General features: G+C 42.6%; 1 protein-coding gene across 1 annotated transcript in view; it reads left to right on the forward strand.

The window, feature by feature from the left end:
- LOC124594680 (dehydrogenase/reductase SDR family member 11-like) overlaps window positions 1-13,781 on the forward strand; it is a 33,264-nt gene extending 19,483 nt beyond the window's left edge. The window contains exons 3-4 of the mRNA XM_047133046.1: window positions 2,629-2,791; window positions 13,648-13,781. Of these exons, the coding sequence (XP_046989002.1) occupies window positions 2,629-2,791; window positions 13,648-13,781 (297 nt within the window). The remainder of the gene's footprint in view (window positions 1-2,628; window positions 2,792-13,647) is intronic.
- Window positions 13,782-14,020: the final 239 nt, after the last annotated feature.

Raw genomic sequence — 14,020 nt, forward strand, 5'->3', positions numbered from 1 at the left:
CCACTTGGATTCCAATAAAACGGATATAATTAAAATCCTATCCACATTGCGATTATTACTCAGATGAAGAGGTGGTCCTATACACTGACGGAAATCTCAACACCAAGGAGTTTTGCGACGTAAACGAAAGATGGTAAGCGTGTGTCTTCATATTAAAGATGATGTCGATTCACATTTCGCCCTTGTCACTTAAGATTTGCGCTAGTAGTTCCACTATGAGAAGCCAAAATGGGTTGGCTTCAAATACGTGCGGTCGTATCTTTGGGATTATACGTGGTGAGTTGATGTTAGTGAACGTTGCCCTTACAGGGACAAAGACGCCATTATCAACACCTCACTGGGTTTTAACGAGGTCCTGTAATAGGGCTACGAGGAGCTGGAGGTTCTTTCTGCAATACTGCAGAAGGACTTGCAGGGATATATCCACAGTACATGACAGCTGGGAGCGGTGGTTACGTGAATGTACGGTCGCAAGAAGATCGGGCTCTGGACGACCACGGGGCACTACCGAGAGGGAACACCATCTGTTTGGGAGTATGGCTCCGACACATCGCACTGCAGCAGTTTGAACCACGATGACACAACAGACCGTTACAAATGGATAACCCCAAGGACAGCTCCGAGCCAGACATTTTATAGCGTGAATTCCACTGACCCTAAACTACTGCCGTTTGCGAATTCAGTGGTATCAAGCGAGAGCTCGTTGGAGGGCTGAGTGGAGGTCTGTTGCGTTTTCTCATGAATGTTGGTTCTGCCTTAGTGTGTTGGTAAGAAGGAATCCAGCTGAAGGCCTGCAACCATCCTGTCTGCATACTTGACACATGGACCTATACTTGGAGTTATGGTGTGGGGTGATATTTCGTACGGCAGCAACAGCTCTCTCGTGAACAGCTCACGCATCCTGGGTGCAAATTTGTACGTCTGGTGATTCGACCTGTTGTGCCGCCATTCATGAATAACAGACCACGGTTGTTTTCCAACAGGATAATCGCCCACATACCGCTGTTTTACTCTTACGTGCTCTGCAAATACTCGACATGTTGCCTTGTCCAATTCGAGCAGCAAATCTGTCTCCAATCGAGCACATATGGGACGTCATCGAACAAAAACTCCAGAGTCATCAACCAACAGGTTTAACCGCCCCTTATTGACCGACCAAGTGCAATAGGCATGGAACTCCTTCCCACAAACTGACGTCCGGCACCTGTGTAACACAATAGATGCGCGTTTGCATGCTTGCATTCGACAGTCTGGTGGCTACACTGGTTCTTAATGTACAAAAATTTCACATTTAGAATGGTTTATCTCGCGCTTGCATTAACCTATGACCTCGTAATGTTAATCAATTAAATATGTTAACTAGACAAATGTATTCCGTAAATTTCATTACTCTACATTAATCACTTTTTGATATTGCGATTTTTCCCATCAGTGTAGTTGTAAACAGTAGATGTAGCTAGATTGGGCGAACCAGTTTTCATTGTTCGATAGAAAAGGTGATAGTGTCATGAAATTTAGTCCATATTTATTAGCGGTGTCCCTCAGTGAAGAACCCACTATTACTTCCGTTGCTACTTCGCTTTATGTCTGTTTTTGTGTTATGGCTGTGTCTGTCTTTCTTTTATAATGCCTTCACAATGAACAGAACAAGATCAGGAACTGCACGTGATACTGATATGTTGCTACGTTGTTATATTTTGTAATAAGTTGTCCATACGTCTTCCTTTTATGGAAGGTTATGAATAGATTCCTGAAAGAGAGTCGTTATGTTGCGACATCAATTTCAGAGTACCTGGGGCCGAAGTATCTAACAGCACATACCACATCATCCTTGTTTCCCCACAATTCTGGTCTAAAGCGGAAGATTTCCACCATCAATAGATTAAGAGCAGGGCATGTGGCTTCCAATAGAGCAGCACATCTGACATAGTCGATATCCTATTTGAAAAATGGTTCAAATGGCTCTGAGGACTATGGCACTTAACATCTGAGGTCATCAGGCCCCTAGAACTTAGAACTACTTAAACCTAACTAACCTAAGGACATGACACACATCCATGCCCGAGGCAGGATTCGAACCTGCGACCATAGCCGTCGCGCGGATCCTGAATGAAGCGCCGAGAACCGTTCGGTCTTAGCTGCCGGCGAGATGTCCTGTCTGAAATGTGGTTACTGTTCATTTGAAGAGCTTGTCTTTTAGTTTCTGGTGCACTAAGTACAACAGTGAACACAAGACCAACTGAAGTCCTAAAAATTGTTTATTTCTCATACAGATTTGCTTTAAGTTCTTTGAAGAATTATGAAAATGTAAGTTTTTGGTTGTTACCTGTTTGGTGCTTTAATTCGATTAGTCAGTGGTAAAAGCGTAACATTGAATGACTATGTTAAGTTTCTTTACACATATAATCAAGTTAAGTGAGGCTACCTGTCTTCGCGAATTCCGTGGTTCTGGGGGGAGAACCAAAAATATTATCATCCTTCTTGGCAACAGCTCCTTTGGTCATGTAGTTACGACACTCACTTGCGTAGAATGGAATTTTGTTAAATGGCATACTTGATCTATCTCCTAATGATTTTTTTCCTTCTGTCTCGTGCAGATTCGACAAATCTGTCGTTTATTTCTTGCAGGCTCGAGAACTGAAGGACGCTCCGGGTACGCTCTATCCGTTGCAATGTGACGTCAGCTGCGAGGAGAATGTTCTATGCGCCTTCAAATGGATCAAAGAGAATTTAGGAGGGGTCAATGTTCTTATCAACAGCGGCGGCGTCTGCAGAGAAAACCTTCCCACAAGTAAGTGAGCCACAGTTCGTCTGCATTCAAGTAAGAATCTTGAGACGTCATGATGCTGCAAAGAATCTGGAAAGAGATTTACGGTTAATATGGACAGGTGGTAAATTACGCACAGAACCGGCGCTGAAAAGGATTCTTGTACGCTTACTGTTTCTCACGGCTGGATGTCTTGTTCATGTCGTGTGGTATGTAAGAGACTCAGAGCAAGGATCGGGATTAACTTAAGGAAAACATGTGCAATGGTGGGCCAACTCCGTGCGTCATTTATCATTCACCTCAAAAAAAAAAAAAAAAAAAAAAAAAAATAGATAAATAAATAAAAATTAAGAACATAATAGCAATTCTGTCATAAGCCAACTAACAGTTACCAAGAATCTCGTTAAATTAATACAGATAACTGAGGTTTTTAAAGTAATATCGCAATGCATAATGAGATTTGCACTACACGTAAAATTACAAGTGGTACTCTAATAACATATCAACCATGCAACACCGTGATGGCCCGATTTCAAAGCCGCGTGGAGTGGCCGCGCGGTTTCAGGCGTCATGTCACGGAGTGCGGGGCCCCTCCCGCCGGAGGTTCGAGTCCTCCCTCGGTCATGGGTGTGTGTGTTGTTCTTAGCGTAAGTTAGTTTAAGTAGAGTTTAAGTCTAGGGGCCGATGACCTAAGCAGTTTGGTTCCTTAGGAATTCACACGCACCGATTAGAAACAATTGATGAAACAAACGGGCGGCAGGGCTGCGTCTGCGCGTCTAGCAGCACAACTGTGGGCTAACCCCACAACAGGACTTGAATTTAAGTTCAACAAACGACAAGTAAAGGACGTCAAAATGCGTACATCTCCACTGCAGCCGGCGGGGTGGCCGAACGGTTCTAGACGCTACAGTCAGCAACCGCGCGACCGCTACGGTAGCAGGTTCAAATTCGGGCATGGATGTGTTTGATGTCCATAGTTAGGTTTAAGTAGAGTTTAAGTCTAGGGGACTGATGACCTCAGCAGTTAAGTCCCATAGTGCTCAGAGCCATTTGAACCATGTGAATTACAATGATTTTACAATAACAGAAACACTGACAAAACTACTTTCTCAAAATTACCAAAGCCATGATACCAAAGGAATGACAATAAACTGCTCAGCTTGAGGTGGAAATGAGAAATCCGCAGAAACGTGTGTGACCTGCCAACAACTATGCCTCGTGCGTTGACGGGAAAGCCGCCGAAGCAGAAGGAAGACGCGTTCCTGCATCGGACCAGCAGAACAGCAATGCGTCAACCGCTGCCTATACAAAGCTGTCGGCATGTACCAAACGTCAAGCAGCAGACACGTTTGACAGAAATTAATATACACAGTAGTATTTAAACGGACAATTAAAATTATTCGCAAGGATACCAACTATTAAAACTTCAGCACAGAAGCACCCCGCTCATAAACATTGCAAGTTAACCTTCCTAGAAATAACAAGGAAAAATGTACAAAGTCATTTGAAAGAAGGCCATAACGTCTACAACAAAGAAAAATCACACTCAGTAGTATCAAATAATGATAACAGTGATTTCAGGAACCAGATTACCATTGCAAAATACTAGCTTGGGGCGTAAAGAAACCAGCAGACTGACACACACAGGTCCAAAAGGCATAAAAGAACCGGATACCTGGCCAGCTAGCTCCGTAAGAGAATTAACAGTCTTTAAGTAGAGCAGTTACTGAATAGTCTTCGTACATGATTTCACATAAATGCCAAGGAAGCCAATAGCTTCAGGACTTCAAGTAGGCACTGGATAATACTGCCCTCCTGCTCGTAGCTGCTAACAAGAGGTTCAGTACACCTCGGCGTATTTAGGCCACCACAACTAACTGATGCATTTCGTTAAAGGAGGGCACCTACAGACTAACGGTCGACGGTTTCAACTCTCTGCATCGGTCATTACGCCGGGTAATCAGGCACACCCGTCCAGATCCGTCTTCCATACACCACTCTATACTACACAGCCCCAGAGGTAACACACAACCAAGCAAAGATGACACGACGAGGGCCAGAATCGATGGAACGCGCGCAGAAGTGGCGCCAGTACGATCGCGTGCGAGCGCGCCCTCACAGAAGCAACCACTGTTCATTTTTGTTGTACAAACTGCGTGTTGCATAACAAGCCAAGTTGTCACATATTATTGATACAATTTTCGATAAAGCATCGTTCAGTTCACTAAGTTTGATACGCTTAGACAATGAAAGAGGAAAAGAGGCAGCAGGTACAACAAAGAAAAGAATCATAAGTTACTCTGGGAAAATGCCGAAAGCAAACCAGCCGGCTACGACGTTCCAAGATGGCAGATGAAGCAGTTCCATGATGAAATAGCAAAGGCAGTGTGTGGTGGTAAGCCTTATCATGAGCCCAGCTATAGACCACGTAGCCAAAGAAAACTAATAGTATTAGGCGTTCAGAGGCGGGCAGATAAGGCAATGCCATGTTGAAACGGCAAACACACTGCGAGATAAACCAGTTGTTGGGACTAGCGATAGGACACTTAGCTGTTGCTCACAGCTCATGGAATTTGAATGAAAAATAAGCAGAAGGAATCTCTTAGCAGACTCACACACACACACACACACACACACACAAACAAACACACACACACACACACACACACACATACACACGATGGAGGTTTAATTTCGTCCTATATACGTATAAGCAGGAACTACCTCGAGCTGGGACACAGGCTGACAGTTACAGTAACTGTAGCAGTGCAGTATGAGGGGGATACCAGAGTATTACAGTTTTCCAGTCTGTGGAATTAGCTTCAGATAACGCCCATCTGCTGGGCTGTTTCGTTCTGGTCTGTAGTAATTTCTGTACGACAGTTACAATCTTTCCATTATACAGCTGATGGTTGTCCATAATCGCAACTGCGAATACTTTTCATGTCACTGAAGGCTGTCGTCCGTTGATTAACAGCGGCAGTAGCGGCTCAACATTGGGCTGACCTGTCTGGGGTTTGAATGAGTCTCCAAGACGTGTGCTGTACAGGCCTAGACAGTTATTCTGGTAGGCGACACGGATTAATAATGCGTTACTGTAGCCAGAATAAACTGCCATTCAACAATTGGTAAAATCTTATTAAAAATATATCACGTATTTTATACCCACTGATGAGAAAAAACATAATGATCAATTACTTAAAAGCCTGTTCGTCCACATTTGGAAAGCAATACAGCGGCGACTCTGCGTGCAGTGGATTCTACAAGCTCGTGATAGGTTTTCAGGTGTTTTCCCCGGTCAAATATTATTTTTAAGCGTACGTGAGGAACGATGTTAATTCCAAATGGTTAATGTGTGATTGGAAATCTTCACAAGTGAAGAAAAATCCTTTTTACTAATAATTTGTGGAAAAAATTTGTTTTATGTTCTCGGCAATTAAGAACTTCCGAGCCGTCATTGAGATTCGAATTTTGGAACGTGGATTACCCGGAAGATCAACGAGTGATCACAAAGTCGCATTACCCCCTATAATGTGTCCGTATATACTTAGATGTTGACACTGTGTTCATATGGCAACATGACACAGGACATCTTTGAGGTTGTGTGACTGTTCTTAATTATTTATTCCGGAGTGTGTGGGTACGCCACCGTTTTCACAACACAGTATGATTCTCTTACATGTAAGATGCGAAATTCTCCTCCAAATTTCTGGCATGATGGCAGTAAACGTACGCCGAACAATATTCTTAAGTACATCTGTCTCGCAACGTGTGACAGAAACCTTACATTTTATGAACCCCTTAAAACGCATTGCACACAGGATGACACATCACAACTTCGAAGCGGCCACTCCAAAGGTACAAGCGAATGGACAGAACAACATCCAGTCCGTTTATGATAAAATATCTCATTGAAGCATTCTCTAACGGCGATAACAGAATGGACTGGTGCCCTATCCTGCTGAAACCACATACGCCCGAGCCGTTCCCGATCTTGCAGATGCGGAATAAACCAATCGCGTTGCATGGTGACAAGCAGTGTGATTCACAGAAGAGTTGAAGAAATATAGAGCTACCAAGTGGGTTGCAGACATTGCAGCCAATGTCAGGACATGTGTTGGGTTGTGTTCTAGTTCGTCATAAAAATATTGGTTTTCTTTACTCTAGAAACCTTTCTGTTTCTTGCACTGCGATATATTGCACACTTGTCAAAGAAAAACAATTTGTCACTTGAAGGAAGAGTTGCTAAGACATCAAGCATTCACCCACACAAGCCTAATGACTTTTCGGATGTCGTTACCACGCAGTTCGTTTGCAAACGAAGGTTTAAATGCCTTTAGCTTGTAATCGTTCCTGATATGATTTTGTAATGTAGAGTTTGGAACTCCCAATTCCGCTGACCGTTTACGAATGGACTTCTTTTGGCGGACGTTCGACAGACACTGCATCCTCCACAAACGTTTGCATTAGCGTTTATGAACTTCTTGGGCGCATCAAATGTATTATACATTCAGCTGAAGTGGCTTCGGCTAACCCCGCGTGGCGTCAGGCGCTGCAGTCATAGACTGTGCGGCTGGACCCGGCGGAGGTTGGAGACCTCCCTCGGGCATGGGTATGTGTGTTTGTACTTAGGATAATTTAGGTTATATAGCGTGTAGGGCATGCAGCTTTACTCTATGGTTAAATGATGATGGCGTCCTCTTGGGTAAAATATTCAGGAGGTAGAATAGTCCCCCATTCGGATCTCCGGGCGGGGACTACTCAAGAGGACGTCGTTATCAGGAGAAAGAAAACTGGCGTTCTACGGATCGGAGCGTGGAATGTCAGATCCCTTAATCGGACAGGTAGCTTAGAAAATTTAAAAAGGGAAATGGATAGGTTAAAGTTAGATGTAGTGGAAATTAGTGAAGTTCGGTGGCAGGAGGAACAAGACTTCTGGTCAGGTGACTACAGGGTTATAAACACAAAATCAAATAGGGGTAATGCAGGAGTAGGTTCAATAATGAATAAAAAATACGATTGCGGGTAAGCTACTACAAACAGCATAGTGAACGCATTATTGTGGCCAAGATAGACACGAAGCCCACGCCTAGTACAGTAGTACAAGTTTATATGCCAACTAGCTCTGCATATGATGAAGAAATTGATCAAATGTATGATGAGATAAAAGAAATTATTCAGGTAGTGAAGGGAGACGAAAAATTTAATAGTCATGAGTGACTGGAATTCGAGAGTAGGAAAAGGGAGAGAAGGAAACATAGTAGGTGAATATGGATTGGGGGTAAGAAATGAAAGAGGAAGCCGTCTGGTAGAATGTTGCACAGAGCATAACTTAATCATACTAACAATTAGTTCAAGAATCATAAAAGAAGGTTGTACACATGGAAGAATCCTGGAGATACTAGAAGGTATTATATAGATTATATAACGGTAAGATAGAGATTTAGGAACCAGGTTTTAAATTGTAAAACATTTCCAGGGGCAGATGTGGACTCTGACCACAATCTATTGGTTATGAACTGTATATTAAAACTGAAGAAACTGCAAAAAGGTGGGAATTTAAGGAGATGGGACCTGGATAAACTGACTAATCCAGCGGTTGTACAGAGTTTCAGGGAGAGCATAAGGGAACGATTGTCACGAATGGGGGAAAGAAATACAGTAGACGAAGAATGGGTAGCTCTGAGGGATGAAATAGTGAAGGCAGCAGAGGATCAAGTAGGTAAAAACACGAGGGCTAGTAGAAACCCTTGGGTAACAGAAGAAATATCGAATTTAATTGATGAAAGGAGAAAATACAAAAATGCAGTAAATGAAGCACTCAAAAAGGTATACAAATGTTTCAAAAATGAGATCGACACGAAGTGCAAAATGGCTAAGCACGGATGGCTAGAGGACAAATGTAAGGTTGTAGAGGCTTATCTCACTGGGGGTAAGATATATACTGCCTACAGGAAAATTAAAGAGACCTTTGGAGAAAAGAGAACTACTTGTATGAATGTCAAGAGCTCAGATGGAAACCCAGTTCCAAGCAAAGACGGGAAAGCAGAAAGGTGGTAGGAGTATTTAGAAGGTCTATGCAAAGGTGATGTAATTGAGGACAATATTATGGAAGTGGAAGAAGATGTAGATGAAGATGAAATGGGAGATACGATACTGCATGAAGAATTTGACAGAGCACTGAAAGACCTGAGTAGAAACAAGGCCCGGGAGTAGACAACATTCCATTAGAACTACTGGCGGCCTTGCGAGAGCCAGTCCTAACAAAACTCTACCATCTGGTGAACAAGATGTATGAGACAGGCGAAATACCCTCAGACGTCAAGAAGAATATAATAATTCCAATCCCAAAGAAAGCAGGTGTTGACAGATGTGAAAATTACCTAACTATCAGTTTAATAAGTCACAGCTGCAAAATACTGATGCGAATTCTTTACAGACGAATGGAAAAACTGGTAGAAGCCGACCTCGGGGAAGATCAGTTCGGATTCCGTAGAAATGTTGGAACACGTGAGGGAATACTGACCCTACGACTTATCTTAGAAAATAAATTAACGAGAGGTAAACCTACCGTTCTAGCAATTGCAGACTTAGAGAGGGCTTTTGAAAATGTTGATTGGAGTACTCTCTTTCAAATTCTGAAGGTGGCAGGGGTAAAATACAGAGAGCGAAAGGATGTTTACAATTTGTACAGAAACCAGATGGCATTTATAAGAGTCGAGGGACATGAAAGCGAAGAAGCTGTTGGGAAGGGAATGGGACAGGGGTGTAGCCTCTCCCTGACGTTATTCAATCTGTATATTGAGCAAGCAGTAAAGGAAACAAAAGAAAAATTCGGAGTAGGTATTAAAATCCATGGAGAAGAAATAAAAACTTTGAGGTTCGCCGATGACATTGTAATTCTGTCAGAGACAGCAAAGGACTCGGAAGAGCAGATGAATGGAATGGACAGTGTCTTGAACGGAGGATATAAGATGAACATCAACAAAACCAAAACAGGGATAATGGAATGTAGTCGAATTAAGTCGGATGATGCTGAGGGAATTAGATTAGGAAATGAGCCACTTAAAGTATTAAAGGATTTTTGCTATTTGGGGAGCAAAATAACTGATGATGGTCGAAGTAGAGAGGATATAAAATGTAGATTGGCAATAGCAAGGAAAGCGTTTCTGAAGGAGAGAAATTTGTTAACATCGAGTATAGATTTAAGTGTCAGGAAGTCGTTTCTGAAAGTATTTGTGTGGAGTGTAGCCTTGCATGGAAGTAAAACATGGACGATAAATAGTTTGGACAAGAAGAGAATGGAAGCTTTCGAAATGTGGTGCTACAGAAGAATGCTGTAGATTAGATGGGTAGATCACATTACTAATGAGGAGGTACTGAATAGAATTGGGGAGGAGTTCGTGGCGCAACTTGACTATAAGAAGGGACTGGTTGGTAGGACATGTACTGGGGCATCAAGGGATCACAAATTTAGCATTGCCGGTCAGCGTGGAGGGTAAAAATTGTAGAGGGAGACCAAGAGATGAATACACTAAGTAGATTCAGAAGGTTTTAGGTTGCAGTAAGTACTGGGAGATGAAGAAGCTTGCACAAGATAGAGTAGTGTCGAGAGCTGCATCAAACCAGTCTCAGGACTAAAGACCACAACAACAACAACAACAACAACAACATGTAGTGTGTAAGCTTAGGGACTGGTGACATTAGCAGTTAAGTCCCATAAGATTTCACTTTTTTTGAAGAGTAATTAAAATGTCATGTAAGATTTTAGTTATTTTGGTCAATTGCTTGTGTAAGGGTGGATGGTGCTTATTCATACAGCCGGCCTTTAATGTTATCATGTTAAGACGCACCTTCGTCAGGAGTGGGTCAGTATAAATCTTGGTCCCATCTTCGTTGGTAACCCCCCGCCCCCGCCCCCGCCCCCCCATAGAATGATTCTCTTGCTCCGCCCCTACACCCTCTTCCTCCCCCCCCCCCCCCCCCTCTACAATGACACATGCCAGCAACGCTACCAAGGGCAGTTCAACCTTGCGACAGGAAAGGATGAAAGTCAGTTGGCTCAACAGTGGACACTATGAGGAATGCTGGACATGATGAAGAATAAACGGGAATTCAATTAGCTGAGATTGATATACGTAATCTTACATATGTAGATGACACCATACTGGTTGCAGAAGGTGAAAGAGAATTAAACATCCTGCTGGTGTGAGGGAGAACGTCAAGGAAACGAAAATTGTGCAACTGCATGTATCACTGCATGGCATGCAGGAGGAGAAGAAATGGAGGTATTTTCTGTGTTGGTGAATGCAGCCACTAAATCAAGAAACCGTTGTAGCTTTGAGGATAGGGGAGGTACAACTTCGACAGTGTTTTAAGGAGTAGAGACGTAACTTTAAAACAAAAAACCTTATAGTAAATTGTGATATACGGATGTAAGACCTGAGTCGCAAGAAGGCAGGACGGCGTGGAATATATACCTCTGAATTGTGGTATTGGAAGAAAATTCTTAAGAGTTCCATGGACTGCAAAGAGTACGAATACAGCAGATAAAACCAGACTGTTGCTTCGACGGTATAATACTCAAACAAACAAACAAAAACAGTCCTACTTTGGGGAAATTACTAGAAGACACCATCCGATGGAAAAGACGGTAATACTGGGCAAGATCGGAGGCAGAAGAAATAGGCGGCCAAGGATGAGATGGATCGACGGGGTCATAGCAGTAGTGGATTCGAACCTGGAACGTCTGCAGGAGACAATGCAGCACAGAAGAAATTAGCGTGCCTTAGTTCATGGGGTCATGGATAGTGGGAATCGACTTAACAAACAAATAGAGAGAGTGAGTGAGAGAGAGAGAGAGAGAGAGAGAGAGAGAAAGAGACACTACATATCAAGTTAACATCGTTTTACTCGTTGGATTGATCCGAGAGGGCGAGCTAACGCTTGTCCATCTACCCTCTTACCTTTATCCATTTTTAACCAGTGTTACACGATGGATTCATTCCTTGCCGCATCATTAGTGTAAGTTTGGCACAACCACCTTGATTTTGTAACACAAAGTTACGCATATCTTTGGTATTATAGATATTTCTAACCTACAGAACTCGTTTCAATAATTTTTGTTTAAGTTGAGTCGTTTTTCAATTAGGCAACAGATTCCGTCTGCACAGTACGATTGATTTATTTTACGAACTTCACACTACAGGCGACTTGTTTTGTTTTACCTGTGTACTTTGTAGTTTAAATTCATAAATTTATTGCATGTTCGTTTTGAGGCACCTTTCTGATAAAACATCAGTTACAAATGATTTATGATGATTCCTTCAAAACATTTAAGCAATACTGAAATTGAAAAATAAAATATCAGATTCATGAAATACAATGAAATAAAATTTTTTGTTATTAAATGAATTACAGTGTTACGTACTGTTTCAAATTGTCAAAAGTGGGACACTTTAAACTAAAATCATGGACACAAATCCTCAGCGAGGCGACCAGTCTATTTACGCAGACAGTGGTTTAAGAAACTGAGTGCTTTCAAAGAACATGGTTTGCGTTCGGAAAGCATTAAGCAGAATGGAAGAAAATTTGTACTATCAAAATGTGTGAATCTATTGGATTGCGACTGGTAAAGAGAAGTTTGCAAGTATTGGAAGCCAACAAAGATATCGTTGCATCCCATCTACTGGCCGGTGATGAAACGTGAATGTACAGAGTTGCCAGAAACAGTCGGAATAGCACTTAATGCTGTTGCAGGGTAAGTTGCGCTGAGAAATAATTCAGTACTTTGCCCCGTGTCCGAATAAAAAACAATGTAAGTTAGCCAATCAGGCCGTTGCGTCTTGAGCGCGCAAATTCAAGAGGCTTGCCAGACACAGTGACGCCAAACATGTTCGTTTGTTTCCCGAATACCGAGCAAGAGAGCGACAGACCAAATAATCATGGGACGGTAGTAAGGATCGAACCAGAGCCGAAGGCTGAACAGTCTCGAAAGTTGGCATCCATGTTATAACAACTGATACTAATTGAATCTGGCGGGCCGCCTGAATTTGCGCACTCAAGGACATTCAGTGCTTACTATTTCGGAAACGGAGCAACGTATCGAGGTCTTTTGTTAACAACTATTTCTCAACTCAGCCTACTCTCCAACACTCTCAAAAGCTTTACAGATTGTTTCCGACCATACTGTATATAATCCAGAATGAAAAAGGTCCAGGTACAAGCGACGTATCTCCTTCCGAATACTAAACAAATGTAAGAGGCAGCCAGCAGCAAAAAAAAAAAAAAAAAAAAAAATCATTATTTCTATTTTTGGAATAATAAGGACGCAGTTCTTGATTTTCTGTAATGCCGCTGTTCATAAATACCGAGAGACACGTTCACCATTTACAAGCATAATGTCGTCACTACCACGAAGAGATTACACAAGTACACGGAAGCGATCTAAATTCACAATAGTAATCCCAATCCGCACGAATCTTTGGCAGCTAATCTGGCACCTTCTTAGACTGGACCAACATCCCTTACCCACTGCACAGTTCAGAAGTGACCCTCCGACTTTTACAGGTTGGACCCTGTGGAAGACAGTATTCAGCGTCTCAAATTGATAATACTGGTGACATAAAGTGGCTGTGACGACGAAGATACAACAGTTTGCACTCGAATTCTTGTGACGAGGATGACAGAATCGGCTTAAACGACGATGCTCTGTCACTACATTAAAAAAAGTAGCTGTTATGAGTAGCTTCATTGTATAGAGGATCACTAACTTTAACAGCATAAGCATTTCGAATGATGTGTCGGTACACACTGTTTCACTGCAGTCCTCGCCCTTCGCTTTATTGCTGACTGATGATGGCGGCATGCCGTGTTCCCAGCTGAACAGATAGCCGAGTGGCAGCACACACTGGACGTCAACGTCCTGGGGCTGTCCGTCTGCACGAGGGAGGCCGTCCAGAGCATGCTGGACAGGGGAGTCGACGACGGCTTCGTCATCCACATATGCAGGTAGACCTCAAAGCGTTTATAGCGATGTATTTTCGTCTTGTGAGACTGTATAGAGGTATTCTTAAACATAGAGCCATTCAGCATTTAGCTTCCAATAAACGTCGACATCAGGTACCGAGTGAGAATCATTGTCTCTGGTACCTCAAAACCGCCCTAAGCTTGAATTCTGCACTGACACCTGCGATAGCTCTGACATGAAGAACGTTTCATGAGATACCTCAGGGAGGAACTAATAAGTTTCTT

This window comes from Schistocerca americana, chromosome 2 (genome assembly GCF_021461395.2).
Source record: "Schistocerca americana isolate TAMUIC-IGC-003095 chromosome 2, iqSchAmer2.1, whole genome shotgun sequence".
Taxonomy (NCBI): Eukaryota; Metazoa; Arthropoda; class Insecta; order Orthoptera; family Acrididae; genus Schistocerca; species Schistocerca americana.